The 25,809-nt window shown below is 59.0% G+C and overlaps 1 protein-coding gene across 1 annotated transcript; it reads right to left on the minus strand.

The window, feature by feature from the left end:
* Positions 1 to 6,567: 6,567 nt before the first annotated feature.
* TATDN2 (TatD DNase domain containing 2) lies at positions 6,568 to 25,041 on the minus strand (the record flags this gene model as incomplete). Its single annotated transcript, XM_084248026.1, has 6 exons — positions 6,568 to 6,708; positions 7,125 to 7,308; positions 8,598 to 8,725; positions 12,642 to 13,523; positions 18,164 to 18,727; positions 24,640 to 25,041. 6 exons carry the CDS (start codon positions 25,039 to 25,041, stop codon positions 6,568 to 6,570), a joined length of 2,301 nt encoding a protein of 766 aa, XP_084104152.1.
* Between the last annotated feature and the right edge of the window lie 768 nt (positions 25,042 to 25,809).

A 25,809-nucleotide genomic window follows, 5' to 3' on the forward strand; every position in this document is an offset into this window, starting at 1 on the left:
GGTGGCGAGAGATGAAGCCCCGAGGAGCAGGGAGCTGCCCAGAGACTCAGGGTGCTTCTCCACAGCAAGTCTGGCTGACTCCAGGGCCCTCTGGCCTCCCCTGGGGGCGCCGGGGCAGTAGCCTGGGCAGCAGCCAGTCACCCCAGGGGCACCAGCCGCTGGCCAGGCCGGGAGTCACGCCTGGGGCAAGGAGGACGGCTGGAGCCCGACGCAGGCCGAGGGAGGAGGAAGGGGTGGGCGCGGGGCCTCCATGCGGCCACCCCGAGTGTCCGGGAAGGCCTGTGAGCAGCACGCGGGGGCCCCCGATGCTGCCAGTCCCATCCCCCGGTCAGGACCGGACACGGCTGGCCTGGGAACGGGGTTGCACCAGAGACGGGCCAGAGAACCCCGGTTCAGAGAGGCGCAGTCCCGCGAGCCAGGCGGGGGGCGGAGCTGGGACTGAGCACGGATGGGGCGTCCAGGGAGACCCCCCTCTGCTGGCCGGCGAGCAGCGGAAGGGCACCCCTGTCTCCCAGCACCCTGACCCGCCCCAGACCCGGAGCCCCACCCACGGCACCCCTCACCTCCCCCCAGCCAAGCCTTGACCTGCAACCCAGGCTTCCCGGTGAAGCTGCAGGTGCGGCCGCCCGGGGCCACCTCCCAGTCAGCACAGATGGGGAGGAGGTTCCGGGGGGCCCGGGCAACTCCTAACTTCGCAGCTTCCTGACGCTGCCTTGGAGAAACGGCCCACTGCCCTGCGCCCCCAACTCGTCCGTCAGTCCCCACCCACCCCACCCAGTGGGCACGGAGGCAGGGACTGCCCACAAGGCAACACGCCTGCTCACCTGGAACCCCGGACTGAGCCGTCCCACCCGGTGGGGGTAGCGGCACAGGCGCACCCGGGGGAGAGGGGCCCATCCAGGGCCCAGGGTGGGTCCACGCCGAGGCGGCCGCAGCGCCAGGCCCCGAGTCCTGCTGTCGGTCCCGGCCGCCGGCTCCACTGTGCCCGGCTCTGGGCCTCTGCTGCCTGCCTGAAGGGGTCCGGGGCGCAGGGCGGGACCGACGGCCTCAGGCCCCCTTCCAGCGCCTCGGGGAGCGCAGCCGGCCTGGGGAAGGGAGATGCGGTCTCCGCCCTCGAGGGAGAAAAGGATGACGCTGCGCAGGCAGCCCGTCCCCTGTCCCCTTGCCCCGTTGCCCCGAAGCTCTGCGTGCTGTGCCCGTGCAGCACCTGCCGGGCCACTGGGACAGCAGGAAGACGGGGCGCTCTCCCCGCAGAAAGGCCGGCGCGGAGCACAGAAAGGGCACAGCACCCTGTCAGATTTCCCCACAGGACAGAGCCTGGGCACGTCGAGAGGAGTGGGAAGGAGAAAGTGAGGAGGAGGGTGGTGACCGTCACCCAGCTGAGGGCTGGGGACACCTGCTAGACCCACGCCCCGATTTCCCAGTCAGGCCTGAAATCCTACCACTCAGAACTAGCCCCCTGTTAGCCAAAATTGCAAGGAGGGGGTGACGCGATCTGGGGGACCCCAAAGTTGTATTAACAATTTAGAGAGAAGGTGTAACACTGAGGTGGGGGCGGCAAGAAGGGGCACCAGGGGGAGAGGCTGGACGCCCCCACCCCCGGGTGACAGCCGGAGAGCCCTGGGCCGCCGGTGGGAGGGAGGCGCGCCTGCGGCATGGGCGGGGGCGGCCTGACGCCCCCTGGGTCCCTCCTAGCTCACTGCCCCCTTTGACGCTGGCATCAAGCTGTCGGGCGCGCAGTCCCACCAGCACGGCCGGGCCCTGCGCAAGTGTCTTCAGGACGTCCTCTGGGAAGAGGCCAAGGGTGAGTCCTCGCCGGGCCGGGTCAATCCGGTTCCCAGGGAGCCCCAAACGTGAGCCCACCCCGTGGGCGAGGTTTCTGTCCCCCGCCCCGCCTCTCTGAGAGCTGCCGCGCCGGCCTCTTCCCCGCGCAAGCACCGGCGCGGCCGGGCTGGACCCGAGGGAGGCGGGCAGCACACGCGGTCCGGGAACTAGCGGAGCGACTAGCTTCAGGGTCCCAGTGAACCCCAATCCCTGAGCCATCAACGGCGCCCACACCCCGAGAGCACGGCCTTCGGGGGCGTGGCAGCTTTGCTGGGCGGCGGCGTCACAGCAGCCACCGTGCCCGTCCCGCCACAGACGCGCAGCCAGTCCCCGGGCGTCCTCGGTCCCTTCCACGCCGCCCCCCCAGCTGCTTCCGGAGCAGGGAGGCAGGCGCCTGCCCTTGGACGCGTGCTGCGCCCCCGGTGCCCCCCCACCCTCCCCCACAGGGCATCACCTTCGCCCACCGGGACAGCAGACACAAGGCTCCGCTCCACGCGGCCCGCGGCCGAGGCCACGGCTCCCCCGACCCGCCCCAACACCCGGGCGTCAGCTCCGTGCCAGGATGGCTGGCGGCTCGGCCGGCCCTGGCCAGGGGGTGGACTCAGCGTTGTGACTCGGCCTCTTGCTTTCAGACTCCCCGACCGAGTGATGGCCCGCGACCCCCGCCTCTGCCCCCCCGGCTGGTGCTCGGGGGCTTCCCGACGGTCGTGCCGCCGCCCCCCGCGCGGCCGGCTCGTGTACGGGGCGAATAAACGCTCAACCTGTGTGCTACCGTGCAAATTGGGAATTCATCCACACGCTGCCGAAAACACCCCGGCCCGTGGTCAGCGGGGAGCGAAAAGGACCCGTGTCCAAGCAGGAGCGCGTGCTGGGGAGGCCGACCCCGGCTCTCGCGGGCGGGCGGGCGGGGGAGGCAACAGCGCCTGTGAACGCCAGCGCGGCCTCAGCACACCGAGCCGCACGGACGGCCTGCTGACGGACGGCCTGCTGACGGACGGCCTGCTGACGGGACGGCCTGCTGGCCGCGGGACCCCCAGCACACTGCGGGCGGGTCAGGATCAAACAGGATGCCGGGAGGCCGCCAGGACTAAAGTCACACCCCAGGGGGTGCTGACCGAGGCTGCTGCTGCTAGAGCAGAGGGCCCGCCTCTCCCTCCTCGCCCACCCCGGCAAGGCCTGGCAAAGCCTGGCGCGGACTAGGCTGCCCGCTGCTTTGGTCACTCCGCCGCGAGCAGGCAGGTGTCGCACAATCTCAGCTCCGGCTCGCGGCGGAGCTGAGCCTCGGTCCTCACATGCCCTGAGCAGCTCCCGAGGACGCCAGCGTCCCTGGCGCACGGCCACTTGGTCACTCACACCCAGCAAACGTGAGCTCTCTTCTGAGAGCCGGCGACGGGACCGTCACTAAGGGCAGGCGACGGCAAAGACGCGCGTAGCCAACCTGCCCGTTCAGACAGAAGCCCCCGGAGACACGCGGGACGCCTCTGAGGCGGCGTGCGGTCTCCAGCGCGAGGGCTCCAGGTGCAGGTGTCTCCGTCATGAACTCCTGGCCCCTGGCACACGAGGCGCAGCCCCTCGGCACTCACCAGAGCAGACGCAACGGGCACGTGGCAACCCCCTCATGAGGAGCTGCCCCGTGGTCGGTGGAAACACCAAGAAGGCAGACTCTCAGGCCTCCCGGGCCTTGGGTGTCAGGGTCTGCATGTCACCAAGCTCCCGGGCTGCCCTGTGGCTGCAGCCTGATCCCCCGCCTGGCTCAGAACTCTCACGTGACTCCTGCAAACTCCCCGACCTGGCCAGGTGTCACCCCAACTAAACCGAGACCCTTGGGGAGGGCGCTGTTTCCTGCATCACTTTCCATGCCCCCCTTAGGCCCGAGTTTGTCCTTGAGCACACATGACACTCCACTCCTGCCTCTTGGGGGACACGACCAGCCGCCAGGGAGTCCTGGCTTCCTAGACCTTGGGCACAACCGGGATGCAAAGGCAACACCCCCGGGAGCTGAACGCAGCGACGAGCAGGGGAACCAGAAGGGAGGGAAAAGCAGAGGCCTGGAGCTGAGCCACATCCCGGCTCTGCCAATCACGAGGGGGACAATCCCATCGTCACTCAGCAGGCCCACAGTGCCCCCCTCCACAGCCAGAGAGGTGGCTCCGTGTCCACGTGGGGTCACGCAGCCAGGGAAGCGCTGGCCGCTGACTGAGCTCGGGGAGGATGGGGGCCATGGCTCCGGGCACCAGAGGGAGCTCAGGTCGCCTGCTGGCCCCTCCCAGGCAACCAGGCCTTAGCCCCCGTCAAATGACTCACATGTATCCCCTCCCACGGATCCAGGACGGCCCAGACGTGGCTGGCGCAGCTTACAGCCTTGGGCTCTGACCTGGCTATCGCTTCACCGAAGGGACGGACGTGCTGCAAACACGGTCAGCGATCGGGTCGCAAAGGTGAAGGCAGCAGCCCAGGCCTCAAACCTGGGGCGCTGGCAGAGCAGAGTCTGCCTCCTCCTGCGCGGCTCCCTTTGGACTGTGCTCACGAAAACCTCAGCTCAAAGTTAGAGGACGGAGGCAAGCGGTGGAACAGAATCTGCCCCAAAGTTCACCCGGAGCTCACAGTACGGCTGACTCCCAACACCCCCAAACCCTGAGGGTTTGCATCCCCCTACTGCATTAGCTGGGGAAAAAGAGCCGCAACCACGGACTTTTTCAAAGGCTAAGCAGCAGCAGCACACTGAGTGCCCAGGCAGAAAAATGCGAGGCCACACTGAAAGCCCGCTGACCACTTCAGGTCCCAGGCACCCTAAAGGCCGCGGTAACCCTGCAGGTGGCGCACCCAGACCTCTGGCCAGCCACCGGCCACGGGACTGGCCGGGAGGACTCTAAACAGGGAGTGCACAGGCGTCAACTGAGGGGCCATCGCTTTATTTTCAGAAAGAGAGGGTCAAGGGGCGGGGTACAGAGACATTCCAGGGCACAGAACAGTCAAGCTGGTCATCCAGAATCACGGCACGGTGCTCCGCCCGCACGCTGGCGCCTCGCTGGGGACACGCACGCGGGAGCCTGCGCAGCGCTCAGAGCACATAAGCACCTGGTGCTGGCCTTGGCGGGCCACACGGGTGAGATGCAGGCCGGTGCCCCCCTCCACGCAGGGCCGGAGCGCGGGGGCAGGGCTCGGCAGGAGACAGACGTGCTGCCGTCCGCTGGGTGACAGTCAAGCGCTCTGACGTCCCTAGCAGCCCCAAACCTTCCAAGGGGAAAGAACAAGGCCCCGGGCTCCCCACACTGGCAAATTTGAGGCACAGGCCACAAACCAAAGTGGGTACCAGAGGCAAGATGGAATCACCAGGTGTCAAGTGCCGAGTCCACAGCCCTTCCACTCCCAAGGCCCAAATGCACCTTCCAAACACACACGAGGAATCCAGCGGAAGTGATGGATGTTACAACTGAAGCAACTGGCTTTCAAGAAACAGACAAGCGAGCAGGGCGGCCTGTCCGGCTGTGGAGGTCGGGGAAGAGCAGCGTCCTCACACTGAACCTCTGCCCTCATCCAGGGGCTGTAGGGAAGACACCTTCACGCGGCCCAGAGCCAGCAGCGCACAACTTAGAGGACGGGCAGCTCCGAGGCCCGGGAGAGGCTTGTACTTCCAACGTGGAGGAGGGACAGCGGAGATGAAGGCCAAGGAGCCCGCGAGCCTCAGACACCGGCCTACCGCTCTGCACAGGCAACGGTGCCCGGGCGGCCCCCAGAGCTGCAGAGAATTAAGTCGGCCGCCTCTCCACCTGCAGACACGCAGGGCCTGCTGAGCGGGACAAGACAGGAGTATTTCTGCTCCAGCATTCAGAAGGGGGTAAAAATGCAGCCAAGAGCAGCTGGGCCCCCCAGAGAACAAGCGGCTTCTGCTGTACAAGGACCTTTGTCTGTTTATCACCAGGAGCTGTGGCCCTCGGGGCACCAGGAAGTGGGAATAATTTCTTTGGGGCCTCGTCCTTGAGCACCCCAGTCTGTCCTGAATCTCCACGCGCAGGACTCCTGGAACAGGTAGGGGCGCTCCTGCCCCTCACCGACGGCACCAGAGCAGGGAGGCCAAGCGCAGAGTCCTCCGCTGCCCGACACGGCCCCAGCGAAGAGTCGTCCAGGGAAAGAAGAGGGTGACTTCACAGGGTGCAGGAAGATCAACCGCTGAGACAAGACTCCAGCAAACGTGCCCACAGGACATTCCCGCATCGGTCTTTTTTTAGGACTGTGAACCAGGAACCAAGCCACACAGCCGGTGTGCGCAGAGGAGGGTGACTGTTCAAAGGCTGCTCGGAACATGGCTGCAGCGAGCAGGGATCTGGAATGGCCACGCGTGCGCCCGCCAACGGCTGCTGCCTCCTTCGCTCCTGCCTGAGAGGCCCACCCCTCAGTCCCCTCCCCTGCACCCTGCCCACCAGCCAGAAGCAGAGGCCTTAAAGACGCGGTTTCCTAGCTCCGACGGGCTCTCCAGACACATCCTGGGCCCGGACACAGGCAGAGTCCAAGCCCAGCCCGTGCTTGACAGGCCCCGGGGCGTCCTGGAGGATTAAGAAGAGAAAAGGAAAAAGGTTCCAGACCAAGTTCACTTGAGACACATCAGACTTAATGCTCGCCCTATGCTGACACTCTCTACATTCAGAAAAGGCAGCAAAGATAGTTTTGCCCTAATTTAAAAAAAAAATGTAAAATCTGAACTTGTATGACCTTTCTGGAGACTCCTGGCTGCGCCCTCTCTGCTTAAAGATTGTAGAGGCGACTGGTGTTCTCGCGCAGAGCAGCCAAGGTCCGGGAGAGCGGCAGGTCCTTGACCCTGGCAATCTCGCGAACCGTATGCAGGGCCAGGCCCGGGTGGGCGTACTGGCAAAGGCTTCTGGGAACCTGGAAGACACCAAGCATCAGGACGTCACTGGGCCTCCTGCGCACAGCCGTCACACAGCGCTCCCTCCCCAGCCCTGCCCCAGCAAGGACCTCTTTGGGGCTGCCCTGTAGAGACCCCTTTACCTGCAGGTGCAGGGAGAGTCCTAGTCATGGGGGCTCTGGGTGAGCAGGGTCCCACGCTTCCTTGGACTACCCTCTACAGGGTAGGGCTTTGCACTGCCTGGAAGAGAGTGGTTACCCTTCAGCTTCTCAGCCCCCTAGACTTTCGCTTCTGCAGAGCAACAATGAGGAGACACCTACACGGCCGAGGCTGGGGCCTGGCAGTCACTGGGGCTCGGGCCCTGCCATCCTCGTCAGGGTGACCCGCCCTCCGCCCGCCCGCTCCGGGCCTGCGCGCCGCCTGCAGACACGCCTACCTGTCGAGGCAGGAAGTAGGGCGCATCTGTCTCCACGATGATCCTCTCCAGCGGGATCCGTCTCAGGGCTTCCCGGGCCTCCCAGGCGGAAGAGTAGGTCAGGACCGCCGTGAAGCCCACCGACATGTTGGGGAAGTGCTCCAGCAGGGGCTCGATGACCGGGTAGCTGCCAGTGAAGCAGTGCCTGGGCGAGAGGAGTGCTCATCAGGGCCTCGCCCCACCCCTGCTCGCAGCCCGGCCCCTGCAGCCGCACGCCCGGCCCGCCAGTGCCCCGGCTAGGCGCCCAGGAATGAAGAGACCGCGGCAGAGGGAAAGTCTCCACAGCAAACAAGAGCAGCCTCCTCTGGAGACCCTGGCGACTCTGAGAGCCACGCAGCAGCCCCCAGCAGGCACCGGCCGGCACACCCCTGCCGGAGGGCACACCTGCAAGGCCCGGGCCACAGCACAGGGACAGAGAGGAAGAAGGAAAAGCCGCAGCCCTGCTAAGGCACGGCCACTGCGGGGCATTTCCTCCCAGGAGTCGAACTGGACAGAAACCAAAAGTGAGTGGGGCTGCGGGGGAATTTCTTTCCCGTTCCTTGTTCCCTGTCCGTGTCCTGAGTGCCCCACGCACCCCTCTGAGAAGGCAGGGCTCCGGCAGCACCCGGCGCATGCGGCCTCCTCCACCTGCCGCCTGTGAGATTCCCTTCAATGTTAGCTCCGCAGCAAAGAGCCAAGCAGCCCAGAAGAGGTGACGGGACAAGCTTCATCCCCTGTGTGCGCAACCCCAGCCAAGGGCAGAGGGCACCACGAGGGTGCGGGCTAGAGGCCTGGCTGGCAGCTCCACCCACTTCTACCCACCAAGTCCCGGCTCCTGTCCTGGGCCCGCTCAGTTAAGGAGCCAGCCCAGGCTTCCCCCCCAGTGCTTTGCAGCCAGCTTAGGAGCCCTCCTCTGGCCCCGCCACACCTGACATCCACCTCAGCGCCACACTCTCACCAGGGAGTCACCAGCTGACTCCTGTCTCCCGCAGCCCTCCAGGCCGCCCCTGAGCCAAGCAACGCCCAGACAGGCACAGCCCAGGAGAGTAGAGAATGCTCCCCACACGCAGCTGAGGAGCCCAGATACCCGCCGAGAAAACACACCCTGCGCCGGGACGCCAGCCAGGGTGAAATGAGCTTTCAAATTCAAAAAAGCAAAGAAAATCTCCTTTGAGGTGCCCTGGGGTGTTCACTGGGCCCCAGGTAGCCTCTCCCAGAATCAACAGCCGGACACTTAGGACCGGGGTCCCGAGAGGCCCCTTCTGTGCCTTCTTTATTCAGACCATGAACTCAAACCGCACGCAGCTGCCATTTCATAAGTAAAAAATGGCCACACGGCAGAAACTGCAGGCGGTTTCCACCGAACTCACAGGCGAGAAACACAAGACACAGCGCCGCGCGCACGGTGCCGGGCAGAGGGGTGCGCGCACACCGCCCGAGCGCCAGCCTCCTAACCTATGGATCTTGTAGTCCGAGGGCACGAGTCTCTTCATGATGCCCAGCAGGTCTTCGTCGGCTTCCCGGCAGTGGATCACCAAGGGCTTCTTCAGGGACACGGCCAGCTGCAGCTGCCTCTCAAACACCTGGGGACGACAAGTCACATCACACAAAGTCACATCCCCGGCTGGCAAGGTCTGTTCCCTCAGGGACACCAGCCCAATGGGCACCCCCACCGTGCCCAGTGAGACTATCATATCTGTAATACCGGCTACCCCCGCAGAGTGCGTACTGTCAGGGCCAGGAGCACCTCAGGCACGCCGCGACCACCTTCCTCATGAGCACCCCGGGCAGGCACCTCAGCCCATCAGGCAATCAAACGAAGCGCAGCACCGGTGAGGGCAGCTGGCAGGCTGCAGCGCCAGACAAACCCAGGCCACATCACCACCACTATGCAATGCTTACTAGGGTTTGGGGGGGTAGAGGGGAGCTTCGGGAGCAAAGTGCAAATTCCCCTCACTGTCCCCACCTCTACTCCCACGCCCTGAGCAATCAATCACCTTCCGCCCCATTTCCTAGCGAGCTGCTGACATGCACTGTGGGTGGGGAGGCAAGAGACTGACGACTGATGGATGACAGGAGGACGGAAGAGGATCATTCCTTGGGGACATGCATGGTGGGTCTCCCCCACCTCCCTATTCATTACCATGTGCCCAGCCCAATGCCCGGCTCTCAGGTGCTCAAATATTAGTTGAAAGAATAAACACTACACATACTTTCTGTGACTTGCTTTCCTGCTTCAGACCCAACCAGACTCTAAGTCAACACCTGCAGACAATACATTCTCTCAGCTCCAGCCACCTGTGAGCTGTCACTACTACAAGACACCGACAACAACCTGAGTAACTCTTCCAGGTTAAAACAAAGAAGAAAATATTCATTCCTCGTGAACAACCTACTCCATCTTAAGTGTACTGTCTCCACGGGTCCACGCGCCATTTTTCCAGTTGTGGAACGTCACTCGGGTGCGTTCTTACCTCAAAAAAGGGGTGCTCTCGGTCCTTTGATTCAGGTGATGCTCGAGAACAACCTTTTCAGCCTAACACTTTATCGAAACAGCACTGACCCAACACCAACGCCGATGTAACTCCTGAAAACTTTTCAGCGGTAGGAAGATGACCACAGGCGCCAACGGCACAGGCGCTGGGCCGGCCTCAAAGACAGGCTGATTCAGGAAACTGCAGTCAGCTGGGGGCGCTCCTGACCCCCACCAAGTGTTCAGCTGCCCTCCCTGGACCCGACAGAAACCAGAAGATCCGAGAAATTCCAATCCAACTCTTGATCTCGCGTCCAGAGCATCCCGTGCGCTATTGAAGCAAGGACAGCCGTGGGCAGAATACTACACCGCTGCTCTCAGTGTGTTTTTCAAAGTGTAGAAATGAGACAGGAACATTTTCACAAGTGAAAAAACCACCTTCAAAATAGACTTTTGAGGAAGAAATTTCCTATTTTCTTTTTTAAAAATTAAGTACACACAACACGCATTTCCTTGATTCTGCGACAGGTGCTCGTAACCCAAGCCATCAACCACCCACCGCCATGCGCCAAGGGACAACAGCATTAAATTGCTAACTCCTTGTGAAACACACTCGAATTTCTTAAACGTTAAGACGGAAGAAGAAACCATCAGAAGGTGGGAAGCTGTGGCTGGGGAAAGCTCTGCAGAGCATCTGTCCTCACCAGGAACCCGGCTGAAAAACAGAAGTGAACGAAGTGCCAAGAATTAGTTATCCAGCTAATCACTCTCTCCTGTCTGCGGAAGCCCGAGCCCCCCCGCTGGTCTCTCATTTCCAGGGATTCCACCGATATATATATATCGGCCTCTCCTGGGGGCGGCCCAGAGGCAGCTCTCCCGTACTCATTACCTCAGTGACTGATTCCAGTGGAGGCAGCAGAGCGGGGGTCAGCCCGCCCGCGGGGAAGGACGCCCCTCCTTCCCAGCTTCCAGCCCCGACACCAAGGACCCCACACACCGCCCAGGCACTGCCCGCAAGCTACACGGCACGTTCAGGCTGAGTCCATGGGCACAGCCAAGCCAGGAGAACGCCGGCACTGGCTTGCTCCAGGTAGCCGGCCATCTACCCACTCCCCCCAATTCTTTTACTTTTCTCTATTTCCCAGCCCTTCCGGAAGGACCAGGTAACAGAAAGCAGCTCTCACAGTGAGGTGGGCCGGCACCCCACCTCCTGGCCACATGTGGTTCTTCCATACACTATTCTTCCCCTGGCAAGAGAGAACTTTCAGCAGGACAGGTGAGGCGCTTGTCAGCCCCTCTGCCTCCAGGCAGATGCGACTCGGCACAGACCCCCAGGAGGCAGTAGCTACTTTCCACCTCTCCTTTCGGTGCCCAAGTTCAGACTGGCATCAAGAACAGGACAATCACTAGTCCAGTGTTCCACAGAACTATTTTCACGTCTTCCTCACCTCCACAAGCAGTGCTGCCCTCCCCCGACCAGCAATTTACTGCCTCTTGTTTAAAACAAATGTCCCCAAACACATCACGGGCGCTGAGCCCATCGCCAGTCTTCCTTACAGAGACTTCTCCCAGCCGGTCCGGAATCACCACCAGCACCAGGGGGGACATCTGCCCGGCGCCCTGCCAGTCCCTAGAGGAAAGCGACACAACCACCCACCTTTCTGTCCCGTCTGGTCCCGCCCCTCTGCCCACACAGGGTGCAGGCGGCAGCCCCAACTCCCTAGCTGCCCGGCGGCAGGCCCAACCCAGGCGGCAGGCCCCTCACATTCACTCTGCCCAGCTCTGTCCGGCAGCGCCCTGAATCACCATCTTCTGGTCTTCATGCCGCCTCCCAAGTCAAGGTTGCATCCACTGTGCTGTCACTCCCGGCTTCTCTGCCCGCAGGCCGAGCCCCACGCCCTCCACGCGCGCCGGCCACACCCCAGGAGGAAGGGAAGAGTCGCCGGAAAGGACCCGGCACGTTTTCTGGCAAGAGCAGGCACTCAATAAGCAGCTCTGCACACGAGCACACAGAACCCTCCTCCCGCCAGCACCTTTGAACTGTTCCCCCTCCCAAAGCACATCTGCCCTGAGCCGCAGAAACCAGCTGGGAAAGCAAAACATTAAACATCTGTCTCGCTCCCTCCGACGCCTCCGTTCCCGTGTCCCTGGACTAAGCTATCTCACCCCACACTCCGGTTAGAGATTCAATGTCCCTAACCCCGGGGGTGAACAGGAACTCCAGCCAGACGGGCGCGGGCGCCTACCTGCGGAGCAGCGCTACTCCCGGCAGACCCGCGTCACGTCACAAAGTGGAAACAGTCACAAATAAGCTCGCACCCTCCTGCCTCAACAGGGCGCCTCGCACACCACCCCGCAGAGCCCTCAGATCCGGACGCCTGCCGCGGCCCCAGCGCGCTCGAGCTGGGCCCTGTCTCCTCGAGGGTACGGCGTGCTGGAGACCTCCTGTGAATTTTCCCCCTTTGGTCAAAGGGAAATTTAAAAAACTGACTCTGGAAGAGCCCTGCTTCCTCTTAACCCATAAACACAGACGCCAGGACCATTGGGGATAAGGCTCCCCGCCGCCCGGAGAGGGTAGCAGCGGGTCCAGCGCCGCCAGCCCAGAGGACAGCCCTCAGCTCACGCCCCGCCCCTCCCGCATCACGCACTCCCGCCGGGCCCCAGCCGCATCGCCACATCACCCTGGGCGGGCAAACACCAGGACAGCGACATTCACGACCCCGGTGCATGGGAAATGAGCCTTGCATTTTGAATTAAAGAAAAAAAAGAATACGTTTTATATTTTCCCAATATCCTGCAGGAGGCATATTTCACTTTAAACATCAGGAAGGAAAACAAACGCTTTCACAAGGTACCTGTCACCCCATTTAGAGACTGAAGCTGAGAGATAAGAGCCCAAAGCACTTGACAAATGACACAGACAGCTCACAGCTCGGGAGACTGTGAATTCCCCACTTCCGGACCGAGAAAGCGCGCATCAGGGCCCCCACCCAAGTCCAGCCTCAAGCGGCACAGAGGCCAGTTACCTTGTGCTGCTCCGGGACCGGCGTGGTGCACTTGTACGAGTAATCCAAGCCCATCTCCCCAAATGCCACCGCCTTGGGATGCCTTAAGGCTTGCAAAAGATTTCTCTCTTGAGTCTCGCTGTAGTAGCGTGCAAAATGAGGGTGACAGCCAAAGGCCCCCCAAACCAGATCCTCCTTCAACAGCTCCTCCCACAGACAATCTGTCAGTGTCCGGGGGTCACAGAAGTCAGAGATACAGCCCTGAAACTCCTTGGGGAAGGAGCTGCTATAAACCTTCCTGAACTTGGTGAAGGTCCCCTTGAAAGACAGCTTGGAGTAGAGCATATCCAGATGACAGTGGGTGTCGATGAAGCCCTCTTCGAGACCCGGCCCCCGGTGGCCCCTCGGCAGGGAGCTAGAGGCATATCCTGCACACAGCTGCGGGGTGGGGTCCTCCTGGAATGTCCTTTTCTCCTTGACCTCTTCTTCTGACTTTCTGGAGAAACGAAATGTACGAGAGTTCTGGGACCGGCCTTCCTCTGCCGCCTCCAGGTCCCTGGCGGTGTTCTGGGAGCTCACGGTGGAGCTGGGGGAGTAGTCGCTCCGGAGCCCCCGCGTGCCCCTGCCAGCCTGCGGTGTGTCCTTGCTGCCACCGCCCAAGGCGGGGTAGCCAGAGGGCTTGGGGCCACTGGTCCAATAGCTGGGGTAGTCGCACCAAGGGCTGCTGTACAAATGGGCCGGGTACATGACATAGTCAGTGGGGAAGGCGGAAGGCTCTGGAACTGTGGAGAGTTTCAGCGAGACGGGCTCCTCCTGAGAGAACCGCACTGTGGAGATCTCGTCCACGTCGGACCAGTCGCTTCCGGAGGAGGAGTGCTCTATCACCACCTCCCTGCCTTTAGTCTGCGGAGAAGCAACAACAGAGGGTTAGCCTCCCGGGGGAGACGGCCACCGCGAAGGCTCTGTGCCGTCATTACCACGCTTTATCACCCAGTTTCCTTGGCATTTCCAGAAAGTGAGCCCGGGACCGCTACACCAGGTCCAGGGAATAACCCTGTCACCAGGAGCCCTGACAGCCCTGCAGGGGATGCTCCCCCCACACTCCCCTTCCTTCAGAGGCTCAGGAAGAAACCTCTCGAGCACACTGTGCACAGGGGTTTCAGACCAGCAGCAGCTAACACCTCACCTCTGCCAACTAGTCCCCAAGAAACTCAAAATGCAGACAGCGCATCCACAAACGCTTGGCCCCGGCTTGCCATGGAGAGGCGGGTCTATGGCCCTCCGCCTGCAAGGGGCCAACTAGGGCTCACTGTAACCAAGGGACGTGCAGGGGACACCTGGCTTTCACCTTGCTCCCCAGAAGCCGGACACTCCGAGGCCATGTTCAGCGGAGGGGCAGGTCCCAGGAGCCGCACCAGGTATGGGAATGAGCACAAAGGACGAGCAGCCTTGTCAGACTGCAGCCCCCCAGTGCCTAAATGGGTTCCCATGAAGAACCCTCCAACCCAGAGCTGGCTAGTCTCAGACTCATGGAATAAAGTGTTAGTGAGGCCACAAGGTGACCAAGCAACAGTAACTTAGCCCTGCTAGAACTTAAGTTCCAGAAGATCAGGGACTTTTATCTTCTTCGCTGTAGTCCCGGAACACCCACACCAGGACCTGGCAACAACGTGCTCGCGAATGCTCATGGGATGAACGTGTGCCATGAAGGTACAAGGGGCTCCTGAACCCAGCTTCATGTCAGAAGCAACTAGGGGATTTTTAGAAAATACAGTATAACTTAAGGTCTGCGCCACTGAGACACTGCAATTCAAGGGGTCCCTAGCGAGGCCAAGAAATCTGAACTTAATTCTCCGTGTCATTTTGATGCAGATCAGGTTTGAGAAATACATAAACACAGATTTCAACTTAAGGAAAAAAAACCCACCCTGTGCATAAGTGCCAGGCTTCCCCATGCTACCACAGCCCCGTCCACCAGCACCAGGGGCTGGAGACCTTCTAAAACTCTTTTCTTAAGGTTTTTATTAGCAAATATAAATTATATGTTTTTAAAAACCCACTATGAAAGCATCAAGGGTAAATGGATTACCACCTTAAAACGGAACAAAACATTTTTTGTTTCTGTTGTCCAGACTAATTTTTCACATTTCTAAGGAAACAAATCCAAAAGGAAACAAGTATTGGTAACAAAAATTAAATGAATTATAAATGCCCTGTTTTGTACTTTCAGGCGTTAGGTTTCTTCCTGCCACTCCTCTCCTAACAGAAATACTGAAGCCAGAGCCACTTCTGAAATGCAGGATAAGGTCGGTCACAGCACACCTGAAATGTGACCTGATGCGAGGTGGGTGGTGGGTTCTAGGGGTCCTTCCACTGCTTACCTGGAATATGCCTGAAAATTCTATACAAATTTTTTTTAATATCTATTTTTTTAAGATTTATTGATTTATTCATACAAGAACCGGGGTAACAGGCCAGATGCGCAGGAGGGTGAGAGGGTTCACCAGAGACAAAGCGGGGAACAGAACAGGCAGACTGACAAAATACACTGCTGAGGGGAGCAGTGGGCACGATAGGAGAGGTCTGCCGCGCCATGTGGGACCCTCGCCGGCAGGCCGGGATTGAACCAGCGCTGCAGAGGCTGCGGACAGCTTCACAGTGCTGCACTCAACCACCTGCGCCACCAGGGGAGGCCCTCTATACAAAGTGTTTTAAGTTATCTTCTAAACTACCCTTCAAAAATGGGGGCCTCCCTGGTGGGGCAAGGGGTTAAGATGCAACCTATGAAGCTAATCGCAGCCACTGCAGCACGAGTTTGATTGATTCCCGGCCAGGGAGCTACCCACATGGTGCAACAGACTCTCCTGTCTCTCCTGCTCCCCTCAACAGTGCATTTCAGTCAATCTGCCTGTTGTTCCCCACTCTTTCTGGTGAATCCTCTCACCCCCCAAAACTCTGGCCTGTACCCAAGTTCTTGTCTGCATAAATAAAGAAATCTTCAAAATCGATCCTGCTTATGACAGAACTTTCTATCAACCCAGACACTAAGAAACCGCAGCCTTGCCTCAGCCTGCGAGTTTGTTTTCCCACTGAACTTCCCAAGAGACGAGCAGGAACCAGGCACCCGAACATTGAAGTGGTCCTCAAGCACCAGCACCTCTGCAGTGCAGCCCTTCAATATGTGTTTTACCAACTTCTACAAGAGCAAGTTATTAATGCGACTAAAATCACCAAGAAAGAGCCCAAAGGAAAGGACACATAAGGGAGGCTCTGCCCCCACAGTGACCCCTCGGGAGGTACCATCTTCCATTCACATCCGCAGAGTCTGTGCGGTCGCATCCTCTCATCTGTTGGAAGAAGACAGACAACTCTCGACGGCCCTCAACCAAGCCAGCTCTGAACGGGTTCCATGCGTTCATTTTTTTTTTTTAATTTTTTTTTAAAGATTTATTTATTTATTTATTTATTTATTTATACAAGCACTGGGGACAGTCAGAAGCGCGGGAGGGTGAGAGAATTCACCAGAGCCAGAGCAGGGAGCAGAGCAGGCAGAAGGACCGAAGTACACTGCGGAGGGGAGCAGCGGGCGGCAGGAGAGGTCTGCGCGCCATGTGGGACCCTCCTCCGGTGGCCGGGGAGCAGCCGGGGAACGAACCGGCGCTGCAGAGGCTGCGGGCAGCTTCGCAACCCAGTGCTCAACCGCTGCGCCACCGGGGAGGCCCCTTGCATTCATTTTTATAAAACCTGAGGGGGCTGGTCAAAGAAATGCAACAAATTTAACCATTATTCCCGAGGTGATGAGTTTTAAGTGTTGGACCTTATTTTAAACAAGCCTTTTAAGATCACTGTTGACTGTTTTTAAAGACCACTTTGAAAAAGCAAAGTATTCATCCATAAAGTCCACTGGACAATGCTCAAGAAACTTGCAGCAACAGCCCTGGGTACAAGAACGGGCTACACAGGACCAGGCTGACTGCACTAAATATCGCTATTTTTGATTTTTCGAACTACAGGAATGTAGTTACCAAAACAAAGCAAACAAACAACAGAAAAAACACCCAACAACAATTGGAGGTGCTTACATTATGGCAATCCTGAAAATGTACCTTCAGAAAGAACGGCAGGAACAACAAATGCCTGAATGTGGTGAGAACAGCTATTTGAAAATGGGATAAAATTTCCAGGGACTGGGCCTCCCCAGTGGCACAGCGGTTGCGCACTGGGCTGCGAAGCTGCCTGCAGCCTCTACAGTGCTGGTTCAATCCCCGGCCGCCAGAGAGGGTCCCACATGGCGCGCAGACCTCTCCTGCCATGCCTGCTGCTCCCCTCAACACTGTACTTCGTCAGTCTGCCTGTTCTGTTCCCCGCTCTGGTGAGTTCTCTCACCCTCCCGTGCTTCTGACTATACCCAGTGCTTGTATAAATAAATCTTTAAAAAAAAAAAATTTCCAGGGACAGCATCATATAGATTCAAAGTGCGCTACATCCACCAGCAAAAATCTCAGCTATGGAAAACTCAAGACAAATGGCCATGTCTTTTACAAATAAATGACAACACTGAGCCTGAGGGAAGCAGGGAGAGGAGGAGGAGGTATCTACAGAGACTAAGCGACCTTACATATTTAGAAGCTGCCACAGATGGCTCCTATTTGGATCCTATTTCAAACAAAATAAAACAATCATGAACCCAACAGGGAAATTTAACCACTGATTGGATAGTCTATGACAGTAAGAACTGCATGTGTGTACGTGTGAAAATAGATGTATTTGTTTCTAAAGACCTCACATCTTTTAGAGACAGATGCCAAAAAAAATTTTTTTTTTTTAATTTCTCAATGAAACTTAATACTGTGGTTGTATTAACAGGCGCAGTTTTGTAGACTATGACATCAGGCTTCACTGTATCATAGTAATCACAGCAATCAGTTTTTTATTGTTCCACTGAAAACATATTTGTGATCCAGTTAATGAAAGGGAAACAAAAATTTTAACATAGAAGATAACAGCTTTCTACCTCTTTTTATATCTATTAATAGTTACTACATCCTGGGCAAAGTTAACAGGTAAAATAAATTAGAAATAGACTAAAGTGACAGATGCTAAAATATTAATGAATGGGTATGTGGGTACATTTTTGTAGGTGTCTCAAATTTCTTTATAAAAAGCTAAAATAAAAACAATAAAAGCTGAAATTCCAGCTAGATGAAGAAGAGACCAGATGTCCGGCTACTTCCCCGATTCAGAGCATCAACACAGAAGTCCCCGGGTCCCTGATATCCTCCCTAGGCCAAAATTCTGTTTTCCCTGTGCCAGTCATTCTGACCTGTTATAGCAGGCAAAGCCACACCTGAAAGCACAAATCCTAAGAAAACAAGACTGCACTGAGGCTGCTGGGTAACCCTGAAGGGATGTTCGCAGAGAAACACCGATCTGTTTCCCGAGTCCTGGCTAAGGACAGCGCTGCTGCCAGTGACACTCCAGGCGAACCGGAAAGACCCGAGCCGAGAACAGAAATCCCCAGGGGTGGGGTGAGGCTGACTCACCTTCTGGCTTTCTACTGGAGGGTCGGGGCCATCCACAAACTCCAGCGGCGGAGGGCACTTGTCAACGACCGTCCTCCGGTCATCACGCGGCTCCTCGCTGGGCGGCCCCTGCGGGCGGATCACCACTCTCCTGTCCCCAAAGCCCCTCTTCTCCGCCGCGGGCTGCTCCTCCGCGCTGACCTCGCGAACGGGCCCTTTCCTCCCCTTCTCCGCTTCCTTCTCCTTCTCCGCTTCCTTCTCCTCCTGCTCCTGCTCCCTCTCCCGCTCCTGCTCCCTGTCCTTCTGAGGAGCAGAGCCACTCCTGGCTGGCCCTTCCGCATGGGCAGGACGCGCTCCCGTGCTGGGTTTGGCCCGAGATGCGGCCTCTCCCTTCCTTTTTGGCATGGACTTGCCCAGGATGCCCTGGATGGCCTTCAGGTAGATCATCGTCGAGCCCTGGTCTCGAAGTCTATCCCTCTTCCTCTTCTGGACCTTGCTTGAATCTTCAGTGGTATCATCCTGACCCTCAGCTTCAGCCGCAAATTCGGAGTTTGTAGAGTGACGAGAACTGTCTTTGGAATCAACCTGGGAAAAAAACAGAACTTTTGAAAGAATTCAAGGGCGAAATGCCAAGGGTGCTTTCACGGAATGAGCAATCGGTGATCCTGCCCATGGAAGGGAAAGTGACAGTGGCTAAGACAACGGTCCCTTTTGGGTGGTCACTCCCTCCCGGCCCAAGAAGCGCCACCTGCCTGGACTACACTGCTGCCGCTCCCTAGTCCTTCCTCGCCTCCCCATGGCCGCGGGGAGCTCCGGCGAGAGCTGAACAGGCTAAGACACCAGACTCCCTCCCCTTGGGGGCCAGACCACTGCACATCCAAGACACTCTCGGACAAAGAGAGGCTCAAGATTTTCACGCTGGAAGGGTTCCCCAGAAGCAGCTACCCCTAAGGGCTCAGTGAGGACTCCACCTGTGTCCTGAGGCCTGAGGCGTGACTGCAGTGGCCGTCGCTACTGTACCCCAAGCCTCCCCGAAGTTTTCTACAAACTCCTTCCCCCAAATCAACCTTGGTGTTGAAGGTGCCTCATCTCCAGAGACCACACCAGGGTCCATCAAGACACCCAACTACCCTCTGGCCCTGAATCTCCCCCAAGATACAGGTCGAGTCCCAGTCCCTCTCCTCTCCCCTCCACGCCCACTCATCCCCGAAGCCCAGAGTGAAGAAGCTGGAGTGTTCGTCTGCTGCGAAACCAGAGCCAGTCTAATGCCAACAGGGCGTAAGAATGCCCATGAATCTTGCCTCAGAACCTCCGAACCGCCCCAGCTGTGACCTGGCTTCACCACTAGCCCAAGGCACTCTACAGCTGCAGGCCTACTACGTGACCATTAATTCCTCACACAAGTAAATACACTTAGAGAAAGGCCTCCACGCTGATTAGTCAACCATTTTCCCGTACTGAGGAAAAATGGAGTTTACCCCAAAAGATGTCTAGTAGAGGGATGGCTGAATGAAGTGGACAGACCTGCTCTAAGACAGCTTGTAGAGAAAGTGAGGTCCCTAATCACCCAGCTACACTGGACAGAGCAAAGAGCAAGTAACTGACTAACAAAAGCGCAGGGTCAGCCCACTTTTAAAAGAAAGGCAGGGGAGGGGAGAGAAAAAAAAAATCAGACAAAACCTTTACACAGGAAAGATGAAACAGCCATTTATTTACAGCAAGACGGAGGGAGTCTGAAAGTACGATGCGTAGTATTGTGTGTGAGGAAGACAAAAACCCTGGACATTTACATAACAGACGATTTGCCAAAGTAAAATGCTTCCGACAAGGAGCAGACAGTAATAACCACCCCGAGGGGAGGTGGGGGCAAAAGGGACAAGGGACACTGGAGGGCGGTGGCAAAAAAACAAACGAGCACGTTTTGTTTTTTTTTTTTGTGGGACCCTCGCCAGCAGCCGGGGAACGAACTGGCGCTGCAGAGGCTGCGGGCAGCCTCGCAGCCCAGCGCTCAACCGCTGCACTACCAGGGGAGGCCCACGGGCACGTTTGTTTTCGTGTTAGCATCTACGTGAAGAGATGCATGCCACCTGATGGTTTCCAGCCGTCGTAGATGAAAAACGCCTTACACGTGCGTTTGCAAACGAGATCTGAGGGCCAAACTGTTTCTAACGGCTCGTCTCTGAGGCGTGAGGAGGGAAAAGGGCTGAAGCGCATCATTTCTATGGTTCTTGCACTGCTGGAATTTTGTCTCCTCCAAAAGCACACAGTGTGTTACAAAACAAACTCATGAAACCTTTGGAAATACGTAGATATTAGCAAAGCAGGTTTTTTCCCTGGATGGCCTCAAATAGTTGGCAGCTGTGACCGCAGGCAGCTGGATAGGAAGCAGCGCTTTCACTTTCATTCTGAATCTCTGCATTTTCTGACTAATTGAATCTTCCAATGCGAGACTTGAGGGTCAGAAGTCTACACTGCTGACCCTTTGCACACTTAAGAAAATCTAGTAAGTTTAAAAATACACTTGAACAAAACTTGCAAGCTGACCTGAGCCCTGAGGCACACAGCAGGGGAGGGAGGCATCGAGTCGGGGGAGGGACAGCACAGGGGATGGCGGTGGTGGGTCACAGGTGCCCCTCTGGTGCTGGCGGGAGAAATCAAACACTGTCCAAAAATTAGCAACAAAGAAAATAAATTTACAAAATTAAAAAAACACACAGGTTAAATCTCCTTGGGCCCCACAGACACAGCTGCAGCTTCCCAGCCCACTTCCCTCCTGGCTCACCGCCCCCCCCCCAACTGCCACCCCAGCCCACACCCCCACTGCCTCACTGCACATCCTACTCCTGGCTCTCAAAGCCCCCCCCGCTCCTCTCTGCAAGCCAACTACTGCCACTTGGGAACACAGACCCCGAGTTACAGGTCCAGGCTGTCCCAGCAAAACAAGACATCTCCAGCTTTATCCCCGAGCAGGCATTTGCAGCTCACCGGCTGTGTGGCAGCAGGCGCTGGTCTGCATCTGGGGATAGGGCTTGTCAGCTGACGAAGGAAAGGAACTCAGCACAGATGTGCCAGAGAGGGACAAGCGCCAGGGAGAAAACCACCACCAGGGCTGGAGAGTAGGGAAGGGTAGAATGTGGAGATGGGGGACTTTTCTGGTGGCCTAGGGGTTATGTCTCAGCGCTATCACGCGAAGGCCTAAGTTCAATCCAGCCGGAAGCTACCCACGTGGCGCAGCAGACCTCTCCTGTCTCGCCCACTGCTCTCCTCAGCAGTGTGTTTCAGTAGATCTGTCTGTTCTCTCTCTGGTGAATCCTCTCACCCCTTGCATCTCTGGCCTACGCCCCAGTTCTTCTACACAAATAAATTTTTTAAAAAAGAAAAAGGAAAGTGGGGAAGAGGAGGGGTCACTCAAATCTTGAGTTCAAGGTAGAGGGCTGAGGCAGCAACATCTATTTTTAACACGAGCGTCCCAAATTATTTCACTACTGTGAGCCCCTAGCGGGCTACCTTCAGCCCACAGACGAGCGGTCCGCCCACCCTGGTAGAGAAGGGGACTGTGCATGCCAAGAAAGGTCGGGAAACAGACACATACACCTACCGTCTCGGGTGGACCTACAACCCACACCTCTTTACAGAGGGGGAACCGGCAGCAGGAGTCTAAGTGGCAGAGCCAGGATTCAGACTCAAGTTCCCCTAACATCCTGGGCACCCAGGAAGAGGCAGAAAACATACGAGTGGAGAACGCAGCAAGGGCTGAGAAGTCAAAGCTGCAAGGACCTGGCACGGGTCCGGGTCACAAAGCAGCGCAACCCCGTGGCTGGGCAAGTGTCAGGAACAAACCACCTGGCCGCCACGGCGAGACGCGCCCGCCTCTTCCAGAGTAAAGCAAGATCAGTTACCGTCAGGATTTGAGAAAACCTCTCCACCGTCCTGGAGATAAGAGATGGACGACGCTGAGCTCGGTGGGCAGGAATCTTGATGCATTCCCAAAGGCCCGGTCTAGCAAGGGTGTCACCGTGTCTGCCCCTCCCCTCAAAGTCAACTGCCTACACCTAAGCCAAGGTGATGTAAGTATTAGGTGGGGCCTTTGGGAGGCAACGCAAGTAGAGCCCCCACACATGAGCTGAAGGCCATTATTTAGATGCCCCAGAGAGTTCCCCAGCCCCCTCCCACCAAGTGTGGACAAACCACATGAGGACATGGGAAGCTGCCACCCACAGCGGTGCTCGCCGAGCCCACTGCCCCCTCGGCTCATCTGGCCGGGCCCCAGGACAGTGAGAGCCGCATTTCTGTGCCCACGAGCCACCCAGCCTGTAGGATTTTGTTACAGAGCAGCCCGAAAGGATTAAGGCAAACACCTTCCCCTCGAACACTTGGTGACCTAGCGCAGAGGCCACAGTATGCCGAGGCTGCCCCAGGCTTGGGCCATGTTCGTGAGCAAGCGCAGAAGAGCAGCAGCAGAGGGGTAGAGAGTGAGGACATGGGGAGGACCAGGGGAGGACACGCCATGCGGTGAGAGCCCGAGCTGTGCTTGCCTGCAGGACGTGGGACCTCCCAGACCAGTTCGCACAGGACTGCAGAGTTGGGGGGGATGGTGCAGACTGAGGGGGGAGGGAAGAGGCATTTTTGGTAATTCGTGGAGATGAGCACAGAACCGTACAGGTCTCTGAGAAATGTCACTTCGGTACTAACAGTGACAATAAAGACAAGGCTGGGGACCTGCTTGCTACACTTTCGACATAAATCATTTCACTTAAAGTGGTAGTTTCCAAGCCCACGGTGGTGAGAGGCGCCTATACCTGGACAGTCAGGGCTGACTAAAGCCATCACCTCACGCTGTCCTCGTTCAACGCCAAGTGATCTAAAACGCACACCTGCCTGAATCCAGTGCCCTGGGCTAAAGCCTTCCTGCCCTCTGCGCCCGCCCAGCTCCTCAGCCTCCATTCCAGCTCTTTGCTGGGCCACAGCACAGTGGGGCTGTCTTGGGACGGTTTCCCCAGCCCCCCAGAAGTCATCTCAGGGCCTGAGAGCCAGCAGAAAGTTCGTATACAAGGACCCGCCAGTGCAGTCGGATAAGCAAGGCGCACTAGGCTTACAGGGGACAGAGGTGGGTTCCTGCTCGCATTGGACCCAAATGGATGACAGGCCGCACCCTCAAGCCTTAAGCTGCCTACCAAAAGCTCCAGCGCACCTGAACCACCCGGCAGAATTAGTTTCCTGCCCCTCCTGCCTTCTACCTGTAATTACCATGTAGCTGAATTTCCTCAGCTGACGCTACTTAATGTCGTGCCCAAATGCACTGACAATGCACCAAAGACTAATGACAAGATCAAACTGTAGGAGCAAAGTCCCATATTTACCTAATTTATGTTTAGGTCACATTCAGTATTTTCAAGACAGCCGAAGATATCACTTTTCAGATGAAAAAAATCCAGAAAGAAAACAACACACGTGTCTATACAAGAATTCTGTGAGGCCCATACTGGAAAAGAACGGGGCACTGTGTTAAGGTTCCCCACAATGAGAACTCAAACACAGCCTCCGTTCTCCAATCCACGTGAGAAACCACCTGGCAAAGCCTTAAAGACAACCCTACTTTCCTGAGGGCCTATTTTTATTGCTATTGCTAAAATAACTCACTTCCCAGGACTTGTCCCCCCACATAAAGAATTCCTCTTCACCCCTGAAAGCCCAAGGTCCCCAAACCAGAATGCAAACTCAGGAGGGCAGGGAAGGTAGGGCTCTTCGTTTACTGGAGAACCCCAAGCAGCCAGAAAACTACCTGGTGCAAACTAGGCCGGTGCTCAACTTTCTCTTGCTAAAAAACAAAGAAAGGAAATCGAAGTCTTCTTACACAAAAGAGTTGGTACAGAAGGAGTTCGTGGAGGAGCTGCATGGTCGGCCTGCCCCCAAGTGCGGAGAACCCCCCAGCCCATCAGGAAACTGAACGTTTACCCTCCACGGGAACTCAACGCTGCCCACACCCCCACCGAACAAAACCCCAACGTGCTAGAAACTGAGACTGCTGAAAAGTCACACCAAGAAGCAAATTCTGAGCCAAAACGGACCAAAGTACCAGGGCACGAGGCGGACAATTTATACCACCGAAACGCCTCCATCTGCGCCCGCTGAGCAGACAATGCACCTTCCACGGGCGGCGTCCCCGGCCGGCCGCACCTGCCCACGACCAGAGCAGCCCCGACAGCGGGGGCGCCCGGCCCGCGCCCCACCCTATTAAGCCAGGCCGGGATCCGGCACAAACAAAACATTCCGGATTGTTCCAAAGTGTGGCCAAGTTTGAAGGCGGCAGAACCACAGGCGGCCTCCTGGGTCTTCTGGGTCGGCCCGAAGGAGACCTCGGCGGAGCCCAGACTCCGGGGAGCCCCGAGCGCTTCCCAGACCCCGATTTACTCGCGCCCGCCCGGCCGCCCACATTCCCGCCCCACCCCTCGGGCCACGTGGACGAGGCTCCGCCGGCGGCCGGGGCGCGCACCCACCTTGAGGCTGCAGGCTTCCTCCTCCAGGGAGGCCATGTCCTCCAGAGCGGGGTCGGCGGGGCGCAGAGGCGACGCCCCCGAGGACAGGCACCCCCGCGCGCTCCGGGTCAGGCCGTCCCCGCAGGCGGCCCCGCCCACACCCGGGCCCGCGGCGCGCGAGGGGGAGGCGCCGGGGCGGCGAGCTGGGCCCCGGGGCGGCCTGGGCGGGCGGGCCGCATCGTCCTCGCCGCGGGCTCTCAGGCGCGCGGGGCTGCCGGGCCCTGCGGATCGCGACGCGGGGCCCCGGGCCGGCCGGCCGGGGGGGGCCGCATCCCCGGGCTCGCGGAGGCAGCTGCGCTTGCGGGGACAGGCTTCCGAGGGGCCGCTCCAGTGGTGCTTGACCTTGCGCCGCTCCGCCGCCATGGGCACCTGCGGACAGAGGCGATGGAGCGCCCGCGCGGGGCCCGGGGCCGGGGACCCGCGCGCCGCCGCCCGCCCGCCGGGGCCCCCGCCCGCCCGGCCGCCCCGCGCGCGCCCCGCGCCCTTCCGACGCCCCGGCGCCCGCCGGCCGCGCCCGGGCCCCACAGGCCTCCGCGGCGTCGCGGCCCCGCCCGCCGGGGCCCCGGCCGCCCCCCGCGCCCCGAGGCCGCGCGCCCAGAGCCGCCGCCCGGCCCGGCCGGAAGGGGCCCGGCCGCCGCCTCGGGACACCCCCGGCCGCCGCTCACCCTTCCGCGCCTGCAGCCGCGGCCCCGACGCCGCCCCGCGGCCGCCCGCGCCCCCCGCGCCCCCCGCGACGGCCCGCAGCTGCGGCCGCCCCGCGCGAGTCCCGCCCGGAACCAGCCCTGCGGCCTCAGCCCGGGAGCGGCGGGGCGGGGCCTGCGCCGAACGCCGCGCGCCCGTGGCGCCCACCCGCGGGGGGCGGGACGCCGAGCAAGACGGAGCTCGCCCGTTGGCCAGGCGGCCCGGAGGCGGGAACCTGCGCCTTAAGAAGCCCGCTCATTGGCCGGAAATGGGGAGGGGCGGGGCGAAGCCGCTCACGTGGTCCCGAAGAGCGCGAAGCCGAGGCGAGACCGCAGCGGCGCGGGTGCGCGCGCTCGCCGGCAGGGGGCGTCGCGGGCCCGGCTCCCCCGCCGCAGCGCTCCCGCCCCGACCGCGAGGAGCGCGCGCCGTCGCCTCAGCGCCTCCGAGCGG

This window comes from Talpa europaea, assembly GCF_964194135.1.
Source record: "Talpa europaea genome assembly, chromosome: 11".
Taxonomy (NCBI): domain Eukaryota; kingdom Metazoa; phylum Chordata; class Mammalia; order Eulipotyphla; family Talpidae; genus Talpa; species Talpa europaea.